At 37.4% G+C, this 24,291-nt stretch overlaps 2 protein-coding genes across 5 annotated transcripts in view; one reads left to right on the top strand and one right to left on the bottom strand.

Moving 5' to 3' along the window:
• Nucleotides 1-4,832, top strand: part of LRP11 (LDL receptor related protein 11) — a 49,983-nt gene extending 45,151 nt beyond the window's left edge. Inside the window, exon 7 of one of the 2 annotated variants that reach the window (XM_068984874.1) lies at nt 3,295-4,832. In XM_068984874.1, the coding sequence (XP_068840975.1) occupies nt 3,295-3,359 (65 nt within the window). In that variant the 3' untranslated portion in view covers nt 3,360-4,832. Of the gene's footprint in view, nt 1-3,033 lie in introns of both variants that reach the window. The other variant, XM_068984873.1, reaches the window with a different exon arrangement.
• Nucleotides 4,833-7,731: 2,899 nt separating this feature from the next.
• Nucleotides 7,732-24,291, bottom strand: part of PCMT1 (protein-L-isoaspartate (D-aspartate) O-methyltransferase) — a 41,289-nt gene continuing 24,729 nt past the window's right edge. The window contains exons 6-9 of one of the 3 annotated variants that reach the window (XM_068984875.1): nt 22,598-22,683; nt 18,153-18,322; nt 10,085-10,228; nt 7,732-8,526 (exon numbers count right to left, since the gene is read on the bottom strand). In XM_068984875.1, the coding sequence (XP_068840976.1) occupies nt 8,514-8,526; nt 10,085-10,228; nt 18,153-18,322; nt 22,598-22,683 (413 nt within the window). In that variant the 3' untranslated portion in view covers nt 7,732-8,513. Of the gene's footprint in view, nt 8,527-10,084; nt 10,229-18,105; nt 18,323-22,597; nt 22,684-24,291 lie in introns of all 3 variants that reach the window. The other 2 variants (XM_068984878.1, XM_068984877.1) reach the window with 2 other exon arrangements.

Below are 24,291 nucleotides of genomic sequence, written 5' to 3'. Positions count from 1 at the left end.
AATGTTCTTGAGAATTTTCTTCAGGAGTTTTACCTAGGATTCCACGAATATACCAGAGATTGAAATGCCATTAGTGTGTACTCAGCTCCAGCTCCTCTTGTCTTGGAGAGCAGGCCAGCTATACCTGGGAATGATTTTAAGCTTAGAAAATCAAAGCTATCCCAGGTGGTGCTAGTGGTAAAGAACCTGTCTGTCAACGCAGGAGACACAGGAGACTCAAATTCGATCTCAGGGTCAAGAAGTCCCCTGGAGGAGGGCATGATAACCCACTCCCGTATTCTTGCCTGGAGAATCCCATGGACAGAGGAGCCTGGTGGGCTACAGTCCATGGGGCTGCAAGAGTCAGACATGACTTAGTGACTAAACCACCACCACCATCAGGAGTGAACTTTCTCAGTTACTTGCCCCCAGTACCTGTCAGTTCCCACCCTCTCTTTTTTTTTTTCTTGGCCCCACTGTGCTGTTTGTGGGATCTTAGTCCCCCAACCAGGGATCAAAGCCATGTCCCCTGCATTGGGAGTGTGGAATCTTAATCACTGAACCACCAGGGAAGTCCCCCACCCTCTCTTCCTTCCCTCCAGTGCTAAAGGAAAAGGTATCCTCTCTTTCCAAGGTCAGTATCCCCCTCTGACCTTGATGCAGCTCTTTATCACCTCGAATTTGTTTTTCCATCATTTATTAACTCGCCACGTTTATAATCTCCACTGGTTCATTCCCCTAGACACATTCAGCTCTCAAAATATACAAGAAACAAAACAGCATCCCTCAGCCTTCAATCTCCCTGTAAATGAACTCCCAATTGCTAAGCTCAGTGGCCTCTCCAGGTCTTGCCTCACTTGACCTTTCCTTAGCATTCGATTCTGCTGACCACTGTCCTCTTGAAATAGCCTCGGCCCTCTGCTTCCAGGACTCCCTGCTCGGTTGGTTGCCAGCCATCCCTCTGACATGTCTCTTTCTATGCTTTCTGGTTCTCTTCTTTGTCTGCCCTCTTAAGTGTTGGCATCTACTAGAGCCTTGTTCCTGGCCCTCTTCTCTCTTCCCTTTCTCTCTGGAAGTCTCACCCAGTTTTGTAGCTGCAACCACCACCTTAATCCTAAAGGGTGCCACATATTTTTTTAAATTTTTATTATTTATCTTACTTTGGCTGTGCTGGGTCTTTGCTGCTGTGCTCGAGCTTTCTCTAGTTGTGGTGAGCAGGGACCCCTCTCTAGTTGCGGTGTGAAGGCTTCTCCTTGCAGTGGCTTCTCTTGTTGCAGAGAGCAGGCTCCAGGAGATGTGGGCTTCAGTAGTTGCAGCTCACGGGCTCAGCAGTTGTGGTGTATGGGCTTAGTTGCTCCATGACACGTGGAATCTTCCCAGGTCAGGAATCGAACCCACGTCTCCCATATTTGGCAGGCCGATTCTTAACCACTGGACCACCAGAGAAGTCCCAGCCCTTCACATATTTAAGCCCAACTAATCAAAGAACCTAATGGAAAATCCTACCTGGATTGGCTGTAGGCATCTCAATATGAAACTGTCAAAAAATAATCTCCCTCGCCTACCCCAAACAAGCTCCACCACTCATCTAAATTGTGCAAGCAAAAGTCCTAGGAATCAGATGCACAGGCCACTCCTTTTAATATCTGCACTTCATATGTAATTCTACCATAGTAACTATAATACTTTATTGTATCTTTTCATTTAAATGTCTTTCTTACCCAGATTTGAAGTCATTAGAAAATGATCTCATTTAACTTTTGAAGAAGTGGTATACATAGTGGTTCTGCACTGTACCACTAACCATACTTAGTCAAGCTGCTTAATCCTCAATAACTTAGTTCCCTCATTTGTAAAATGGGGATACAAATAGTACAAACTCATATGGTGGTTGTGAGAATTAAAGCCCTTCATGTATAAAGCACTCTTTACTGTCTTTGATTACCAGTGTCGGCACATGGCTATTAATGCAAAATGAATGAATAAATAAATGAAAGAAAATATTATGAAGTCAGTTTATGCCATGGAGATTTTTGCTCTTCTAGTTCCACCAGTTGGCAAGGCCCCTGTAGCTAAAAATATTTCCGCCATACCATCTCCAAGCCTGGCCTGACTACAGAGCAGAGCAGACTAAGAATAGACGCTGCTGAGCTTGATAAGACAGACTGATCTGGGGTACACTCTGTCCCTTCTGGACTCCTGGACAGCTCTAAAAGATGCTTCTAGTCTAGGTGTCTAGGACAAACCCCACAGGGGAAAAAAACCCATGAAGGAGAAGTAGAGATTTTTTTGCTTAAGCTTTTCTTTTTCTAAGTATTTATTTGGCTGCACCAGGGCTTGGTTGCAGCATGCATGATGTTTAGTTGCAACACCTGAACTCTTAGTTTCTTAGTTCCCTGCCCAGGGATTGAACCTGGACCCCCTGCATTGGGAGAGCAGCCCTAGCCACTAGACCACCAGGGAAGTCACTTCCTCAAGTTTTTACTAATGGTTCTACAGGCCAAGAGTAGGTACTCTGGCTTTAGGAAATAAAAATGTCGTTAAGCCCTAACCAGAGCAAGGAATCAGGAGTTTGTCCATATTTATTTTAATGGAGAATGATCATGTATGAATCCATAAATGTAAGTTACAATGAATGTATTTCCTATGGCTACAGTGTCTTTGCAGTTGTCTGTTTACAGGATGTCTATTAAAGTTGGATATACAGGTGTCTGACTGCAACATTTGTACCCGATGATGGTATATGCATCTCATAGGAACTTGCCACACAAGTTGGCTTTAAGGAAGTCTGTGTTTGAGACCTAGACCTTCCGTTTACAAGCTGTGTGCTCTTAGGCCAATTACTTAATCTTTCTGTACCTCAGTTAATCTGCCAAACAGAGGTAGTACAAGTACCTACTTGTAGTATCAGCAGTACTTGTCGTAGTACAAGTACCTACCGAGTTGTTCAAGTTAAATAAAACAGTGCATGAACAGTGTTTATCATATAGTAGATTGTAGCTGTCATTGTTCTTAATCACTGACTCACCCTTGTTCATTTCTGGCCTTGCACAGGTGCAGTGCTACCTCTGGCCCTGGGTTTGGCTATCACTGCTTTGCTGCTTCTCATGGTTGCCTGTCGACTACGACTGGTGAAACAGAAACTTAAAAAAGCTCGTCCCATTACATCTGAGGAATCTGACTACCTCATAAATGGGATGTATCTATAATAAGTGGAATCTAAATAGCTGAGGGCCCTTGCTATGACATGTTTCACTCATAATTTATACATAGTTTGGGTTCTGATATTTATTACCTCTTCTGTTTTTAACTAAGCTAAGAAAACTACTGGAAACCCTGGAAGATTCTGCAAATATTCAACCTTTGTTTTTATTTATTGATTTTCCTTGGGAAGTATGTAACACATTTTGAAACTGAGGAGTCCACATGTTTAAAGACTTTAACAAATCTGATTTATGTAAGCTATCCCTAAAAATAGGAATTTATAGTTAGCCAAGGCAGAAAATTCAGTGTCTCTAGAGGTGCCTGACAATGGCGGTATTAACACTTTGCTTCACAGAAGCCAGCCGTTGGCACTCCATAGCACCCCGCGTCCCTTGTCCTGTGGCCTTCCCCTTCCTTTCAGCTTCCAGTGCTCTCCCTTCCCTTCTCCTCTTCAAAACCTGTTTCTGGGGATGGATCTCAAGTGAGCACACACCTTCAATGAGATGTTACCTGTGGCAGGAATATCTAAGCTATAAGCCTAATAATCAGGTCAACGAGGCCTCCGGGAAGGTAAATAGCAGTACTTTCCAATGGCTGACTGACATCATGTCACGTGGCTGCTTCATTTTCCCGAAGGACAGTAACTCAGACTTTGGATTACAAGCAGCTCTAACATGGTCATCAAGTGAGATAGGAAATCAAAGAAGCAGAGAACCTGGCAGGTCAAAAACTTAACAGACACTTAGCTGAGGGAAAAATGATCAAGGAACATGTTTAGTTCTTTCTTGGATCTACTCAACGCTGCTCAATGGTCCAGAACATAGCAGCTCACTTATACAGTCACTGGTTTTCAACATTAGTGTTCAGGGAAGAAAAAAACCGCATTCAAATGGAAAAACAACACTGAATGGATCTCTGGGTACAGCTTTTGCAAAAATAAGACTCAGTGATTCATGAATAAATAATCAACTTAAGAATCGGTGATTCTTCCATTCAGTGGAGTGATGCAGTTTTCCCATTATTTATTTAATGCTCTAAAACGTTACAGTATGCAAACAGCTAATGCCAGGCTTATATATTCCCAGAGCATAAGGGAGTTTTGCACAAATTCATCTTTATAGAAAACCAACAACTAGCTTAGTATCTTTTACCATTTAATCTGTAGGATTTTAAAGGCATATTATTTCCACCATTGCTTAATGCTGGGACAGTACACATTCTAGAAATTACTCTACTGAGGCGAATGTATAATATGTTCTATTTATATGTTTTGTTTTGTTTTTTTACCATAAGTGGTAAATCTTTTAAGATACTTGAAAACCCTCTAGAAAACTATGTTTAGACTGAACCTGATGTAGGTTGTTCCTTTAGCAAGGGACTTAATTTGGATTGGAGACATATATTAAGAAATGGGTAGTTAGTGGTCGGAAAACAAAGAAATTAGTTATTTTTTATTTCCTGAGAAACTCGAGCATTTTGTTGAATTTTAGAGTTGAGCAAAGATTTAAATTTCTCGTTAAGGAGTTTAGAGAAATGACTGTATGTATGAACTTAAGATGTTTGTATTCTTTATGTGATGCTGTGCAATGTTTTTATATAGAAGGATGTCACCTACAGCCATATTCAATAAAATAAAAACTGTTGAGGCATGCATCTTTCAGCACATCTTTTATACATGAAGAAACTAAAACACAATTTAGTATTGCTATGGTGTTGAAATTCTTGATAAAAAAGATGTCCCATATCTATGTGTACAATATTCTTTAATAAATTGTATTTTATTCTTAAGCCTTTTTTTTTTTTTTTTTACAACTTTTAATATAATACTTACTAGCACAGATGGTCTCCAATTTGATATGTTGCTCGGACTTACCTTTTTCCTTTATGATGGTGCAAAAGTGATACATATTCAATAGAAACCATACTTGAATTTTGAATTTTTCCTTTGGCTAGTGATATGCTGTGTATCTTCTCTCATGACACTGGACAGTGGTAGCACAGGTCTTCCCCACAGCCCGCCCCCAAGAAAATATCCTTTTTACTATTGATTGAAAACTGATACAAAAGTGTTATCATGGAAATTTTGCAGCCTCTTTGATCCGTAGCTAATTTCTAGCCAAAGTCCTGATAGGATAATCATACTCAATGTGATGCAAGGCTGTAAGAGGCATAGTAATGTTCAAGGCGTGGGAATTCAAATAAACAGATGTCCTCAGCTGCCCTAGGTCCCTGGATCATTGCCTCTTGTATTAATACTTAAAGTATCCTCACTATTGCCATCACCAGCCTGGATACTCCACCCAAGTGAGGATGAGTTCTTTAGACCCAGCAGCCCTAGAACTTCCTCTCATGTTAGGAAAGAAAAAGGGAAGGAAGTGAAGGGAAAGGGAAGAAAAGCAGCACAGGAAGTGAGGGTGGGGGTGGGGAGTGGGGGTGATGGGGTGGGGAGAGAATGAGGAAAGGAAGCAGGCTTTCACCGCCCAGGAGAGCACTCTAGGAACCAAGGCAAGGGGGCATGGGAGAGTCCTACCCCAGACAACACAGGTCAGTTAGGAAAAAAGAGCCTGAAATGGGGAACCAACATGACTGCTGCAGCTGTGATTACGCATAGGGAAATTATCAGGCTTTTTCCTCTTTATTATAATAAATAAACACAAACTTCCTTGGGCCCCAAGGGCCAGCCAGTTCTCTTCAAGCAGGATTTCTTAGTGGCGCTCTATTTGGTCTCTTCCTTGAGCAAAACATATGTAAATTAAAAGTTCATATAGTTAAAATTCATTCATCTTTACCCATTAATAAATGGTGCTTGCTTAAAATCCATTCCTCCTTATTCAACAGTTTTAAAAAATCTTTTGGGTGTTTTTTTTTTTTTTTTTTTGGCCACACGATATTTGGGATTTCAGTTCCTTGACCGAGGATCAAAGCCCAGCTCCTGCAGTGGAAGCTTGGAGTCTTAACCATTAAACTCGCAAGGAAATTCCTAAACATTTTTTAATTCAAAAAGTGTGAAGTCCAAGAGCAAGGCTTGGCATAGCATGTGTCTTCACGAATCAGATGCCACTTATTTGTCTTATCAGATTTATAAATTGTCCCCTCAACCGACTACAGACTACACACCCCTTGAGAGTAAGGGCCTTTTTCTATCCCCAAGACCTAACAAAGAGACTTAACATAAATTGTTGATCATGGCTAGGAAGGATACAGACGAGTGAATAAGTTGAAGAATTAAAGTCCTTGAGAATATTTGACCTTTGAAGCTATCGCAAATGACAAGTCCTGGATCAAATGAGTTCATGGCCTCAGTCCAGAAGCAATACTAACCACAGCAAATTGAAGCCAGCAATGAACTCACAAGTTTTGGTCATCAACTAATGCAAGTTTCCTGTGCCTAAGACATTGCCCAAGAAGAGACACTAGTCAAAGATGTATGCACAATTTTTTAAAAGCTATTTTCAAAGAACTAATATTTTAGACTTTAACTTAAGAGGTGGAGGAAAGTTGCCTCAGCACCTCACTAAGGCTCTGCCTGCAAGAATCATACACACTTGCACACAATAGAGGGAAGGGCTTTGCGGGGAGTGCCAGTCCTGATAGCTTCGAGAGCATGCATTTCTTAAAGATTTCAGTCAGTTCAGTCGCTCAGTCGTGTCCAACTCTTTGCGACCCCATGAATCACAGCACGCCAGGCCTCCCTGTCCAGCACCAACTCCCGGAGTTTCACTCAGACTCCCGTCCATCAAGTCAGTGATGCCATCCAGCCATCTCATGCTCTGTCGTCCCCTTCTCCTCCCGCCCCCAGTCCCTCCCAGCATCAGAGTCTTTTCCAATGAGTCAACTCTTCACATGAGGTGGCCAAAGTATTGGAGTTTCCGCTTTAGCATCATTCCTTCCAAAGAAATCCCAGGGCTGATCTCCTTCAGAATGGACTGGTTGGATCTCCTTGTAGTCCAAGGGACTCTCAAGAATCTTCTCCAACACCACAGTTCAAAAGCATCAATTCTTCAGCGCTCAGCTTTCTTCACAGACCAACTCTCACATCCATACATGACCACTGGAAAAACCATAGCCTTGACTAGACGGACTTTTGTCTTCAAGATTTAGAGCCCTTTAAAAAACTAATATCCTGCCATAAAATCAAAGATCACAACATTTAAGCAAGATCCTAACGTGTTACTGACTTAAACTCATTTTACAGTCATTATATTAATAAATCTATTTATAGGTCATAGATGGGTTTTGGTAAATTTATCCTTAACCTGTTCTTTCTTGACATCAAGTCAATTTATTCATTCATTCATTCAGCATATATGGTACATCTACAAGAGGCCCTGTGTTAGGCAAAGAAAAATAATAAATGAGGTGAAGTTCTTGTCCCCAAGAAACAGTTACATTCCTCAAATGTGCAGTTCGATTAATGCTCTTAACTTACTCAGATCTCACAAAATGGAGCGTCAGAGAAACAACGTTTTCTCTGTGATCTTAGCATTCTGTACCTGGTGGACATATGGTTCTTCTATATTCAAACACCACCAATGCCTCTTTCACTTTTAACTTTATTTGGCAAAGCAGCACTGCATAAACTGTTCAGTAACTAGGACACAGCTTACACAGCATGTTAAATCCATATACATTATGAGCAGCAAGTTAGAAACAGAAAAAACAATACTAAGCTACAAGTCTCCTATCATTTTTAAAGAGAAAAAGGAAGAACTATGTCAGTTATGTCCAATCTGAACAGCCGAGTGTTTTAAGGGACATCACCTGCCATCTCCTTAAGTTTTAATATTTACAAATGCTTAGTTTTAAGGTAACAAAGCAGCTGATTGTATCTACAACATGCTATTCTATGACACCACATCAAAAGCTTTAAAAAGGAAGCTCATCTCTATTTTCTTAGTAGCATCTAACATACACCCAAAAACCAAGAATCTTAACTTGTGAATGGTGGTGTTATCTGATGCACAAAAGCAATCTGATAAATTAACATTAGAAGAGAATTAAGTGCCTAAGAAAAGAAAAGTCACTCCTCAAAATCAATTCACAAACCATGTTTTCCATTTTGCAGAACCCCTTCTTTTAATATTTAAAGGAAAACGTGGGCATGTTAAAGTAATAATACACAAATTTATATTTTGCATCCTTCTTCTTTCCAATCTGGCTTCTGTGCCTCTCTGAAGAATTAGAAACCCCACAAATCCACACATTTTCATGCTGAAAATAGTGTAAGGAAGTTCAAAACAAGCTGTGATGCTGTTGATTTTCAAAAGCTTTGAGGACTGAGATGAGCAATCCACTGTAATATTATTATACTGGTCAAGCTGATGTTGCTTTTACAGTTCATCCCTGGGGGGAGAAAGAGAGAAATATATAAGTAGGAGTTACATATGATAAAACTTGGCTTTCTAACAGTTTAGATACAACTAATAAATCAGTAAAAATATACTGATCCCCAAGCAATATATTTAAAAAAACAAAAACAAAAAACTAAGCAAATGATTCAGGTCAAAGCAAAAATGGAAATCAGCCATTTCAAACATCGTTCATGCTACTCCAGAATGAAGAATGAAAACTGAAGGGCCTGAATTCTTTATTTTTTAATTCAAAAGTAATTTTCTTCCTTCAAGACCAAAAATTTAGAGAAATGATAACTTTTAGATCCAGGATCTTGCTAATACTATTTATTGTAAAATAATAACAAGTATTTAGAGTTCAGATAAGTGTTTATATTCACAAAACTGGACAAAAATTTAGTCTTTTGTTTATAGAGTATCTGTTGAGTATATTGTTGAGCAATCACTGAGTGGGTCAATCTCAACCCAAATTCTGTGAGAAAAAGTATCATCTGTAGGTATAATATACCTGTCAGCTGATTTCATAAGGCAGCTTTATCACCTCTAAGAGAAACTATTTGCTCAGCCAGCTGCAGCACTGTACCAGCAACTGCCAGTGAGAGGAAGGCAGGAATAAAAATGCAGTCTAAAGCAAACTGTATGGTATATAAATTATACCTCAATAAAGCTGCTAAAAGTGAAAAAATAAAGCTACCAGAAAAGCTTCTTATTTGAGGATAATCTGAGTATCAAGCTACACTGTTAAATACTCAAGTACTTTAGGGGTAAAGAAGTATGATGTTTGCAACTAAATATCAAATGATTCAGGGAAAAAAAATGTGTGTGTGTGTGTGTGTGTGTGTGTGTGTATATATAGAGAGAGAGGAACGGAATGAAAAGGAATGTGGAAAGTGTTAATAATTGTTAACTCTGGATGAAGAGATTCAGGAGTTCTTTGCACAATTCTTGCAACCTGTCTGTAATAAATTTTTTTTAAGTTTTTAAAAAGTTGTTAAATAAATTTGAAGGAAAGATAAATAAAGAGCTAAAATTTCCCAGGTATGTGGTGAATTAAGGGATTTTTGGACAATATGGTAGTTTGTATAAAATATGAATTTTATAAACTGTTTAGGAAAATAATTTAAAAATGACTTCTCCCATAAGCTGTCTTTATCATACAGTACTGGATTATCTGCCAAATGATAAGTTATCAGTTCTGGCTCCTCTTAATATATTCTTCCAAATAATATAAGTACTATAATTCTCATAAAACAGCTTTTACTGAAATTCATGCAAGCATTAAAATACTTACTCTTCAAAGAGTTTACTTGCAAAATGCTCTATTCATAAATTTACTCGTGCTTTTAAAAATATGAATTAAAGATACTATTGTTTTTTTAATAATTTTACCACATTTTACAGTTGCAAGGTACTAAGGATTTTGTCAATAAATATACTTATTGCCCAACAATATAGTACAACATTTCTAAATATCCTCTCCATTTAAAAATTTTTTTGAAAAGGGAAAAGGATTAAAAACTCTCAACAAACTGGGTATAGAGGGAACGTACCTCAACATAATAAAGGCCACATATGACAAGCTCACAGCTAACATCATTCTCAATGGTGAAAAACTGAAAGCTTTTCCTCTAAAATCAGGAACAAGACAAGGATGCCCACTCTCGCCACTTTTATTCAACATAGTACTGGAAATCCTAGCCAGAGCAATTAGGCAAGAAAAAGAAATAAAAGGCATCAAAATCGGAAAGAAAGACGTAAAACTGTCTCTTTTTGCAGATGATAACTAACTAAAATTAGTTGTTTCTATATACTAATAATAAACTATCAAAAGAAAAATTAAGAAAACAATCTCATTTACAATTATAGCAAAAAGAATAAAATATCTAGAAGTAAATTTAACCAAGGAGGTGAAAGAGTTGTACACTGAAAACTATAGAATGTTAACGAAAGATACTGAAGATGACACAAATAAATGTAAATATATTTTGTACCCATGAAATGGAAGAGTTAATAGTTAAAATATCCATACTACCCAAAGTAATCTACTCAGTCAATAAAATCCCTATCAAAATTTCAATGACATTCTTCACATAAACAGAACAATCCTAAAATTTGTACAGGACCACAAGAGACTCCAAATAGCCAAAGCAATCTTTAGAAAGAACAATAAGACTGGAGGTATCACACTTCCTGATTTCCAACTATATTACAAAGCCAAAGTAATCAAAACAGTATGGTACTTGGCATAAAAACAGACAGAAAGACCAATGGAACAGAGTAAAGAGCCCAGAAATAAACTCATGCATATATGGTCAATTAATTAGGAGCCAAGAATATATGATGAAGAAAGAACAGTCTTTCAATAAGTGGTGTTGGGAAAACTGGACAGCCACATGAAAACAGAATGAAACTGGACCTCTATCTTACCACCACATCCCCAAAAATCAAAATGGATTAAAGACTTGAATGTAAGACCTAAACTTATGGTGGTGATCATTTTGCAATATACCACATCACTATGTTGTACACCTAAAACTATTACAATGCTATATGTCAATTATATTCCAATAAAACTGGTGAAAAAAATCATACCATTAAAAAATATTTAATGATGAGGGACAATGTTGGTGATATTTTATTAAGTAAAGAGAGATTATAAAATAAAACTATGATCTCAGGAATACAAAAGAAATGTATATACTTCTATGGATATATAGAAAAGAAGAAAAAATCTATACAATGTTAATAGAGGTTATCTCTAGATTCTAGGGTATGGGTGACTTTTATTCTTTTGTGTTTGTTTTTTCCTATTTTTACAATGCATGTACACTACTTTGATAGGAATATTACTGTGGAAAACAAATAGAAGGCAAGGATGTTAACAGTATACCCCCACCCCCACCCCAACCCCCAAAACAAGGAAAAGAAATAAAGTTTACAAATCTGAATTATAACATTTAATGTGTTAAGGAAAACCAAAAATTTGCTGTCATGGCATGTATAACCTTGTCACATCCTAAGACTCCAAAATCTATTAATCTTCTTAATTTTCCCCAATATTTAAAATTCTACATAACCATATTTTTATCTGACTTACATGCATAGATCATTTAAAATAAAAAATAGTATGTACTAAATTTCTACAAAGGCTCTTTAAAACTGCTACTGCTGCTAAGTCACTTCAGTTGTGTCCGACTCTGTGCGACCCCATAGACGGCAGCCCTATATATGTGTCAATATTAATTAGATTAATTAATTCAGTTCAGTTCAGTTCAGTTCAGTTGCTCAGTCGTGTCTGACTCTTTGTGACACCATGGACTGCAGCATGTCAGGCTTCTCTGTCCATCACCAACTCCTGGAGCTTGCTCAAACTCATGTCCATCGAGTCTGTGATGCCATCCAACCATCTCATCCTCTGTCGTCCCCTTCTCCTCCCACCTTCAATCTTTCCCAGCATCAGGGTCTTTTCCAATGAGTCAGTTCTTCGCATCAGGTGGCCAAAGCACTGGAGTTTCAGCTTCAGCATCAGTCCTTCCAATGAATATTCACAACTGATTTCCTTTAGGATGGACTAGTTGGATCTCCTTGTAGTCCAACGGACTCTCAAGAGTTTTTTCCAACACCACAGTTCAAAACCATCAATTCTTCAGGGCTCAGCTTTCTTTATGGTCCAACTCTCATATCTATACATGACTAATGGAAAAACCATAGCTTTGACTAGATGGACCTTTGTTGGCAAAGTAATGTCTCTGCTTTTTAATATGCTGTCTAGGTTGGTCATTGCTTTTCTTGCAAGGAGCAAGTCTTTTAATTTCATGGCTGCAGTCAACATCTACAGTGCTTTTGGGGCCTCCCAAAAATAAAGTCTGTCACTGTTTCCCCATCTATTTGCCATAAAGTGATGGGACCAGATGGCATGATCTTAGTTTCCTGAATATTGAGTTTTAAGTCAGCTTTTTCACTCTCCTCTTTCATCAAGAAGCTCTTTAGTGCTTCTTCGCTTCCTGCCATAAACGGTGGTGTCATCTGCATATCTGAGGTTATTGGTATTTCTCCCGGAAATCTTGATTCCAGCTTGTGCTTCATCCAGCCCAGCGTTTCTCATGATGTACTCTGCATATAAGTTAAATAAGCAGGGTGACGATATACAGCCTTGACGTACTCCTTTCCCAATTTGGAACCAGTCTGCTGTTCCTTGTCTGGTTCTAACTGTTGCTTCTTGACCTGCACACAGATTTCTCAGGAGGCAGGTCAGGTGGTCTGGTATTCCCATCTCTTGAAGAATTTTTCAGTTTGTTGTGATCCACAGTCAAAGGATTTGGTATAGTCAATAAACCAGAAACAGAAGTTTTTCTGGAACTCTCTTGCTTTTTTGATGATCCAACGGATACTGGCAATTTGATCTCTGTTCTTCTGCCTTTTCTAAATCCAGCTTGAACATCAGGAAGTTCACGGTTCACGTACTGCTGAAGCCTGGCTCAGAGGATTTTGAGCATTATTTCACTAGTGTGTGAGATGAGTACAATTGTGTGGTAGTTTGAACATTCTTTGGCATTGTCTTTCTTTGAAATTGGAATGAAAACTGACCTTTTCCAGTCCTGTGGCCACTGCTGAGTTTTCCAAATTTGCTGGCATATTGAGTGCAGCACTTTCACAGCATCATGTTTTAGGATTTGAAATAGCTCAACTGGAATTCCATCCAACTAGTTTTGTTCTTAGTGATGCTTCCTAAAGCCCACTTGATTTCATATTATTTAGATTAACATTAGCTTAATTATTTAGATTGTTTAGATCATTTAGTTTAATATTAATTGGATTAATAACTATATATATTACTTTATTGTATAATAAATATACACATAATTATTAGGCTAATAACTCTCAGACACTAATATCTAGTATTTTGTATTCTTTATCAAGAACAACTGAAAATATGTACTGTCAGGAAATAACAATCAAATTCTATGAAAGTTTTCTAATTAATGGGCTTTCTGGGGTAATACAAGCTTTGTACAATTAATTTTGTGCAAAGCATTATGAAAGACATAAAAAGAATCCCAAAAGTAACAATATATTCTTGCTTTAAGAATACAAAGTTTATCATAATGCTGTGTAACACATGTAAAGAAATTAAAAAGGGACAGTATAGAACAATTTGGAACACAGGATCAATTGGATATGCTAGGACCTATACCCTCAATCCTAGAAATGCCCAGTCAGTTCATAACATCCTTTTCATGCATACATGGCACTTTAAAAAGACATCAATAGACAAAGTACTTATGGAACAAGAACCCTGAAACTTTCCTGTTTCACAAAACAGAGATGGACTTATTCCATCGACCCCTGTGGCTATTTAAAACAAAAATAAAACTTACCAGAAGATTAGCAAAATGTTGATTTCTAGGTATATAAAATAAACATGTATGTATAAAATAAAATATAAATAAATATTTGTATTTAGTTAGTTGCAACCAACTAATGCAACTATTACCTATCTATAGTCTTGAACGTAATACCACAGATTCTAGGTCTACAGCCTATCTACCTGGCATTCTCTCTCCTTTTATTAATCCATCAGAATTGCAAGGAATATTCTTCTAAGTATAAGAGGACAAAAGTCAACATTCAAGTTTCTGGGTTTATCTAACCTGAGAATTCAGCATGCCCACTAAGTCCTCTCTCTTTTCTTTTCCCCATCTAGTTTCTAGCACACCTTTCCAGCAAAGATTGGATCTCACTCTCACAGAGCACTCCCCCTAGCTCTGGATGCCTCAATTAGAGGAGGATGGAAAGCAGGTGAGAAACAAGGGAATGTTTGTAAGAAAGCACTGGGATGAGTCTTTAAATTAATCCTGAAGAAAAAAAATCATCAGACACAACTGAGTGACTTGACTTTCACGTTTCACTTTCATGCATTGGAGAAGGAAATGGCAACCCACTCCAGTGTTCTTGCCTGGAGAATCCCAGAGACGGCGGAGCCAGGTGGGCTGCTGTCTATGGGGTCGCACAGAGTCGGACATGGCTGAAGTGACTTACCAGCAGCAGCAGCAGCCTGACAAGAAACTGAGGAAGCTTTTTACATAATTCCCATGTGAGATGAGAAAATATAAGTGATTTTTTAATCACATTCTATCCTTACCACCACTGCTTTAATTCAGCCCACCATCACTGCACCCCTGATTTGCTATAGGTATCTTCTATTTCTGGCTATAGCTTTATCCCTTTCCAATCTACTCTCTACCCTAAAACCAAAATTATCTTTCTGAAATGGAATTCTGATCCCTTCACTGCCTGGCTTGAACAATTGCTCCCTACCACCCTCAAGCCAGAGTCAACACATTGCACTCTAACTGCCTGTTTGTCTCGTTTTTTTGATTTTTTGGATCCTCTACCTGACTGTAAGTTCCACTAGAATGGTCAGTTTCAAATTCACAGCTGTGTATTCCTGGCCCTGCAGCAATGCCCACATAGTGGGCACACACACACTTGTTGAATTAATGATGTATTAGAAGGTCATCACACTAAAGATATTTAACAAATTTAACAGAACTGCCAAAGAAAAGTATTAGATGATGCTTTTTCAAAGGCAATTTAAAACAGATGCTCTTTTTTTTTCCTGTCAAGGACAGTTTAAGCACAGATTAGCCTGATGGCAGTAGAAACAGGACATATAAAAGCTAGACGCCCTCTCAAATCTCTTCCATTCCTAAACTTAGAAAGAAGCAGAGATCTCTGCTCCATGGGAGGAAAGGGGAGGGAAGGAGGTGGTGAGGGCTGACTTCAGACTACATCTGGCCGAGGGCCTCTTCCTCTCTGAGGTAAAGTCTGTCTGCTGTGATGCCCTGGTAGAGAGAAGAGGGCAGTGGGAGAGAACTGAGGCGATCCCTACATGTGGGAGCAGCTGCTTTGCTCTCTAGCTACAGCTCCTGTCAGAGACCCCCGCTCCCCACCCTGTCTCTGCTCTCAGTGGGTTCCAGTAAAACTGTTCCCTCACCTTTAGGTCTGGAGTGGTAACAGCTTCCTACTACCACCTTGGGAATCCCTGGTCCCTGGCTATGTCGCATCCTTTACAGCTCCCATAACTTTTCCCATATTTCTTTGAATAGTCCCTTCATTAAAATCACTTCAAAATGCTAGCTAAGCACACTCGGACCTTGACTGACAGTTTATGAACACAAAAATGAATAGCAGATGAATGGTCCCTTAAGATGTTAAGTTAACTGTTGATGCTTTACTCTTTCAAACATTCTATTTTCTAATAATTTCTTTCAGCACAAATTTTTTTAATGTCAGTTTTTTTTTTGCCAATTTCATTTCTAGATTCTGTTTTATATTCTTTAAACGTCATGATTTACAACTAAGTAACTGATTATCTCTGTAATTAGAACTACATCTTTGGATGTAGGAAAATGTGTTTGAAAACACAGTAAATTTGCAATAGAAAAAAATTAGAAAATCCTCTTAGTACAACTGGAGAAAAGTTTCCTATGTGCATATATGTAAAATTGCTCAGCATTTTAAAAAGTTGAAGGCTAAAAAGAAAACCAAGTGTGTGTATATATATATATATATATTTAAATATTTGGTAAATGACTGAACAATTGTCCACAGATTTAAAAATTATTCTAAATTTAATACAAATAGTTTAGTCTTATCAGGGGTAAAATACAGCCAAGTGGAAGCCTGAAGCTTATATAATTGGGTAAGTGGGCAGGGGGGAGCTGCTTTATGAAGGGGAAAAAAAAAAAGGTAAACTAAAAATAAGACTATGTAAATAAAATTTGGTATAAGGCCATGAATGGCCCAAAGCAAGTGAGGGCCCAGAAACTTAAGTTTCATTACCTTCAAGCTAAATCTACTTCTGGTTATAAAAACAAAACTCATTTTATATATATCTGGTTATAAAAACAAAAAGCACTCTTACCTGATACCATATTTCAGTAATTTCAGTGATATGTTTGCCCCATTTATAGAGCAGCAATCATAATATTTTGTAATTATATAACCATACTAGCAGCAAAGTGAAGGAAGTTTGTAACTATATCTGATTCTAATTGACAAGACTGCTAGCTTTTAAAAAACTTTAACCTGGCTGTGCTCCAGGTTAGAATTCAAAGAAAACAGCTATAACTACATTGCGAAGTGAAAGTCGATCAGTCGTTTCCAACTGTTTAAGACCCCATGAACTGACTATACATGTAATTCTCCATGCCAGAATACTGGAGTGGGTAGCCTTTCCCTTCTCCAGGGTATCTTCCCAATCCAGGGATCGAACCCAGGTTTCCTGCATTGCAGGTGGATTCTTTACCAGCTGAGCCACAAGGGAAGTCCTTAACTTTATTAATAACTATATTAGGTGAAGAATTAAAATGCATTTCCTGATAAGGATCAACAGAAATGGCCAGTCAGAATTAATCAAAGTAAAACTCAGTTTTGAACAAACAGAGTTAGATTCATTACCACTTTTGCTGTTAAACATTCGTTAAAAAGGTATCTTTCCTCTTCCCAGAAAACAAAATTGAGAGGTCTATGAAGCCTGGTGTGTTGCAGTTCACGGGATCACAAAGAGTCAGACACTACTTAGCAACTAAACAACAACAACATTAAATCTATAATCGCCATTTTACTTATTAAGAAATCACCTTAAAATAAGTAACTCTTGTCAAGTAAAAACAGATTCTAAAACAAGGAAACAGTAAGACCTTTCTTATTTTGGCAGTTAATTTCAAGTAGTCTTAGCTAATGTCTTACTTATGGATCTCACTCCCTCCCCCTGGAGAGAGTGGGCAGGGGAAGAAGGAAGAGAAAAAACAGAGAAAGCTTGGCTTCAAAGGGAATATCCAATGATGCTGAGACACAGAAACAAAAGTGGGCGTTAAATGAGCCATGCTGTGCTGAAGATATGCCGCATGCTGCTGGCCCTTTGGGTGGGTGTGTGAGACCTGGGCACTCACTCACAGAACCCTCTTCCCTCCCCAGGAACTTAGAGGAGCTCAACAATTGACCAGTCTGTTGTATAAAATGGTAAGCTTTTTCCTTACTGTGGTTCTGAAATGACAGCGGGATATAAAACCAGCACAAATTGTCAGGCATCTATGAACCTGATTGAAAAAGAGAAGTCAAGCTCAGAGTGACAGTGTCCTCTCTGGCACTGACACCTTCGAAAACTGGGACAAGAGTATCTTTTCCCTTCTTTGTCTTCACAAAATGCTGTAATAGAAGATGAACTAGGGCAGGAGATTATCCCTTCTCTTCAGATGAAAGCCTTCATTTCCATGACCATATAGCAGATGTAAAAATTAGTTGTCAATATAGAAACAGAGTGGCTGATAATAAAGTAACTTTACAAAGTGTGACTGACAGCCTCTTTAAAAAGAAAAACACCTTTGTGCCAACCAAGTCTCACCCCCTTTCCCAAAGATGAGTTAAATCAAAAGGACAGACCATGCAAAACTTTTTCTACATTTTTAATGTAGTGAATTTTTGATGTTAAAATGGAGTAGCATAAAGGTGACAACCAAAAAAGCGGCTCTTGCAGTCTGATCTCTTAAAATTCACACCCTTTCACCTTGCATGTGTGGAAGAAGAAAGAGCAGAAGATAAAATCACTTCCACCTGGACCACTGCTTTTCTTTATCTGTTAAAGGCACGTATATCACTCCCATCAGAGGTTTCATTTTGACACTGCCATCTTGCAGCTTGTCATACTGCTCCAACATCTGGTTTCCACCTGCAGGACCGACTGGCAATATCAATCTTCCACCAGGCTTTAACTGGTCTATTAGCTAAAAGAAAGAGAAAAGGACACACACACCAAGTTATAGATTTTATACTAATAGTCATTTTACATCACTATAGACAACTTTCAGTGTCCATAGGCAGAAAGCAGAAATGTACCTTATTTAGTACATACATTCTTCCATTGTTAAACTTGGTACTCAATTACTCACTTATTTACTACCGACCTCCTCTACTACAGTACAAATTCTCTGATGACAGGGATAGTGTCTTATTCATCTTTGTGCCCTTAGCATCAAACATAGTACCTAGTATAACTGCAAAGCTCAAAATGTTTGAGTTGAACCACATAATGTGGACTATCCTCTTGAGAAGACCAAAGGCAAAGCAGAAAATTTCAATTCCTGTATGCCTGTTTTCAATCTTTGTAGTTTGGAGGGGAAGCGGGGAAGTGTAGAAAATCAGCAAGGAATCCCTATCCTATCTAAGAATTTAAGGCATCACTGAACCAGAGATAAGGGAACTCTGGTTTTACAACTGAATTTAGGATCACAGGCAGCATGACATGATAAAGGAAGGTAGGGCTGGAGTCTCTGCAGCATTAGAAAGAGGACGTCCCTGTCAATGAAGAACCAAAATTGCTCAGTTAAAGCCCCTCTGGTTAGAAAATTTTTAAGTCACATGTTACAATGTGAATGCAGCTGAAAGATGACCATCAATCAAAAACAGTAAGGAAAAAACCTTCCCAGAGAAGGGAGTCCTTAATTAAAATTTGGTTGTCAGCAAGTCTATCTTATTTTTTCCAATTCCTCTAAATGTCAAGATTTTCAATAAAAAAATAGACTTCTTCCCTCTCCCTCAATCTTGCTCCTTTAATCCATTAATTTTAAAACCTTTTAGCTGTCTTTTTTTATAGTGCTTACTTCTAAAGCATGCCATTTATTCTTTTTAACTGAAATATAATTGACATATAAACATTGTGTTAGTTTTAGGTGTACAACATAATGATTTATGTATATAAAGTAAAATGATTACTATAATAAACTTAATTAACATCTATTATCACACATAATTACAATTTTTTTGTGTGATGAAAACTTTTAAGGTTTACTCTCTTAGCAACTTTTAATTATATAATATAGTATTATTAACTATAGTTAATAGTCAATAATTAACATATTATTAAGTATAGTCACCATGCTGAATAACATTTCCTTTTCTACTTCAAATTCTATGCCAGATGAGAACTAAGCTCTCATACATAAACAGTTGTCCCTCAGTATCCAAGGGGGACTGGTCCCAGGACCTTATCTCTGATACCAAAATCCATAGACATTCAAGTTCCTTATAGACAATGGCGTAGCATTTGCATATAACCTATATATCCCATATACTTTAAATTATCTCTAGACTTCTTATATTTAATACAAGGCAAGTACCATCTAAACAGTTGCCAGGTACAACTTCAAACTGCAACGAAAAATTCAAGTTCTGTGCTTTTTGGAACTTTCTGGAAATTTTTTTCTGAATATTTTCAATCTGTGATTGGTTGAATCCTTGAATGTGGAACCCTTGGATACAGAGGGCCAGCTGCATACTGCTTCTTTCCCCTAATCCAACCAAGATCATCATTTTTTATGAAAACCATTTTCTGTTATGACTGTGTACACATAATTTGCAGCTGAGCCAAGAGGCACTCAGTTACTGTTTCCTTTCTTATAGAATGGTTGTTTTCTCTGCAGTTAAAAACTGAAGCTTTTTCTTTTTTTTTTCACTCACTTAATTTTGTTTCTCCCAACAGCTTCTTAATGAAATTTTTATACAGTCAAATCTATTTGTAAGCAACGTCCTTTTTCCTTTTACTTCTCTCGTGTGTGTGTGTGTGTGCTCCCTTCTAGTTCTTTTCCTCCTCTGCTCTGAATCTGGACTGCTTACTCTCCTGGCCTGCTGTATGGCTGTCATACCAGGACTGGCCTTTGCAGCAACATGGGCAGCTCTGGCCATCTCTCTCCTGAACGAGGTGTCCTACCTTCCTAGATGCCATGGCTGCTTCCTTCTGGTTTCTCCCACTGTCTCTCTACTCCCTCACTTTTTGATGACATTTAAAGCAATTCCTCCAGAAGTATTCTGTGAAACAGTATGTGGAATACTTTTTAAAGAGATTGAGATTTGCAAGTCTAAAATTATCTTTCTTCTATGTATTTAGTGATATGTGCAGGTACAGGATTCAAGATTGGAAACTGGAAATCATTTTCAGTTCAGAATTGTGATGCTTTGCCTCTGACTTGTTCATTCTAATGCTGCTTATCTACAGTTTGATGCCTTTCTGATTACTGACCTTTAATGAATGATCCACTTTGTTTTTCTGGAAACTTTTAGAATATTCTCTTTATAATATTCTGAAATTTCATGGTGATATTGTGAGTCCCCCCCTTTTTTAAAATTCATTATACTAGGTACTCAACAGATGTTTTTAAACTACAGAATCATGTCTTTCAGTTCCTGGAAATTTTCTTAGGGCTTCGGGCTAACTGTTCCTCATAAAGAATTTCAAGCAGCAGCTCCTCTTTTCAGGCCACAACGTCATTTCTGGTTTCCAAGGTCCTGATGCCTTGAGTTTCTAAGCTTTTGCTGAGTTCTGCAAAACAAGCGGCCTCTGCACTGATACTCCCCTCTGCAGTCTCTTTGGTCCAGCTTCCTCCACCCTTCCAGGTCAGTTATTACTCTATCTGCTTTTCTGTCTTCATACACTGTAGCGTTCAGGACTGTTAAGTATAATCTCCTAGATAACTGAATATAGAGTTTCATATTTCTTGTTTCTGTTTCTTGTTTTTCTAGCTGTTATGTGGTGGTATCCAAAGGAGGCATAAACATCTTGACTCTATTCTCTTAAAACTGGAAAGCCCCTCCAGCATGTCTATCTTCAAATTTAATCAGATGTAAAGAGCCACCCTCCAAATAATACTCCACCTGCTACTACAAATGTTCAAATTCATACCAAGCTAAAGCCAGAAATGCCCTTCAAGATCACCTTAGGATCTTAGTAGGGAAGATGAGTCCTGTCCCCAAGAATCTTTCATTTAAACACATTTCTATTTTCTATTTTAGATTTTAATTGTTCCCCCTAGGTTGCCAATATTTTCAAAAAAGAAAAAAGTTTAAGAAGTTAAAAAAAACCCTGCTGATCATGTGTTCATATATGAAAATTCATTATTTACTTATGACTTGTACAACTTTCTACATCATGTTAATACTTCTGTTAAAAACTACTAGTTTGGTCTTTTTTAAAAAATAGATAACAGGGCCAGAGAGAATAGTTAATTTTCCTAAAGTCATTCAGTCAGTGAGTAACAAGTCAGTAATCAGAACAAATCTCCAAACTTTCAGCTCCCCATAACTGTGTAAATACACACAAAACTACTTCCAGGTTGGGGAGTTAATGAGACTGGGCAAAAGAGAGTCAATTTTAGCCCCTTGTCATCTAGTTAAGAACTATGTAAGAATCACATGTAATAGAAATCTAAGCCAAGGATTATTTGGGCTGACCTAAGTTTATCAGAGTCTTACTAAAATGAAAACTCAATTTTGTACTTAAATATTTCCTTGATTATGTAATATATACTACTGGAATATCCTACCTTGTCATTGCAACTATGCAAATTAAGATTTCTTTCTTTCTTCCTACTATTCTTTAAGATTCAGTTCAAATTTTATTCCTGTATGAAATTTCCTTCACTATTCTATACAACATACTCCCCTTCCTCTGAACTCTTACAATGCATATTTTCTTTTCCCTTCAATATCTATCATATGCTGATGATATGCTATCAAATCATTCATTTCCCTGATATATGTACAACAGATCTCTTCTAGTAAGGTCAGTGAGGATAAGATGTATGACAAATACTTCCTGGTCTTACCCACGAACCTAACATAGTCTTGCACATAACACACCAAGTGATTACCAGGTCATGAACTCCAGAAGGATTTTCCCAATTTTACTGGTGTACTAGTTTTTAAGTTGAATCAAATACTGCTTGAAATAAGACAGTCACGAGCTGCGGCTTAGTCATCTTCATGTCATTTATACAACTGTTTGTATATGAAAATAACTGCCTACTAACTAATTAAAATACACAGCTAATTAAAATTAAAACTCAAGTTAAAAAATTGAGCATAATTATCAGCCCCCGCCCCCCAAAAGGGCACAATGTAACATAGATGGTATTTTCAACATCAGTAGAAGTCACTTTCTATAAATGTTTAAGAGCTTTAGTTGAATAAAGTATACAAACACAGAAGAAAAAAAATCAACAACTCACTGCCTGGGGCACAACTGGGGCTGCAGCTCCTACGTGAATAGCATCATAAGGGGCTTCTGCGGCATATCCCATTCGTCCATCCCCCACTGAAAGAAAAAAGTGCTTTAAACACCTGTTCTGATAGAATTACCCAGTGTGAAGAATTATAGGAGGTTTAAAGCAGCGAAAGGACAGATCTTTTTAAAATCACTTAAGTAAGTGATGCTGGGAAAACAGATAAGTCAAAGAAAAAATAGATACTTGGACCCCCACACCTCACGAATACACAAAAATGAACGTCAAAAAGATCAAAGGTCTAAATGTAAAAAGTTAAAATGGTAGTATGTCCAAGAAATAATTCAAGGATGTACCTTCATGATTTCAGAGTACCTTAAACAGGATATTAAAAACACTACAAGAAATGGGTTAAGTCTGACTATATTAAAATTAAGAATTTCTAATTATCAAAAAGAACAGTATAAGAGTAAAAAGACAGATCACAGAGTGGGAGAAGAGATTTACAGTGTGTATAAATAGACAATAGTTAGTGTATAAAAGTCCTACAAATCAAAGAAAAATATAACTCAATATCTGAATAGACATTTCACAAAAGAAGAAATCCAAATGGCCAAACATATGAAAAAGTGTTCAACTTCACTGATTAGTATTAAAATACAAAATTAAAACCACAGAGATACTACCATACACTAAGTGGGTGAGGAGAAAAATTTAGTCATCCCAAGTACTGGGATTGTGATGGGAAGCAATAGGAACCTTGGTATATTATTGATGGGAATGTAAGCTGGTTCAGTCACTTCAAAAAACTGCTTTTGCAATATCTATGGTCACTCTATGAACCTGTAATAACACACCTCCAGAAATAAGGTGTTAGTATGATGTGTATATCAGCATCTGGACTTATGTACATTGTGAATATGCAGCACTGTGAATATCTCTTAATCAGAAACAACCCAAAATATCCATCTACAGTAGCATAAATAAACAAATTTTGGTAATGTTCCTACAATTGACTGCTATACAGCAATAAAAATCGACTATCATGCAAAAAGAAGGATGGATCTTACAAACATAACAATGAGTGAAAAGTCATTCATCATAGAATATGTACTGTATGATTCCATTTGGCTAACATTCAAGATATTGAACATCATCTATGGAACTGCAATTAGGCAGTAAATGCCTAAAAGTAATGTTACTAGTTACCACTAGGGAAAAGGGAAGTAGTTACGATGATGGAACAGAAAGCAGAGGACTTTCAAGGTGCTGATAATGTCCCATTTCTTGATCAGTGTGGTGATTAAACAGGTGCTTGTTAAGCTTCACATTTATGTTTTCTGCATATTTTGAGGTCTGTTATTTTTCTCAATATAAAACATACTCACATGGAAATGTGTCCACAGATACCACTGAATGGAAAAAAGCAAACTAAAGAACAATATGTAGAGTACAAGTCAATCTAAAAAATTGTGTGTGTACAATTTATTCATACACATATTTATATGTCTGAAAAACTTGAGGAAAAAGAGAGGTTTTCTTTATCTTACACACCTCTGTGTACCATTTACATTTTCTATATTCAACACTGATTACTTTGATGTTACTTCTTAAAAAAGTAATGAAGAAAGAACTCAACATGACATTTTCTGAAATGGTTAATAGTCATGTCACCTCTGGTCAAGATAGAACCAGTATGA

This window comes from Capricornis sumatraensis, chromosome 13, assembly GCF_032405125.1.
Source record: "Capricornis sumatraensis isolate serow.1 chromosome 13, serow.2, whole genome shotgun sequence".
Classification (NCBI taxonomy): Eukaryota; Metazoa; Chordata; class Mammalia; order Artiodactyla; family Bovidae; genus Capricornis; species Capricornis sumatraensis.
The sequence above is the reverse complement of the archived record's forward strand: the minus strand, read 5'-3'. Positions and strand labels throughout refer to the sequence as shown.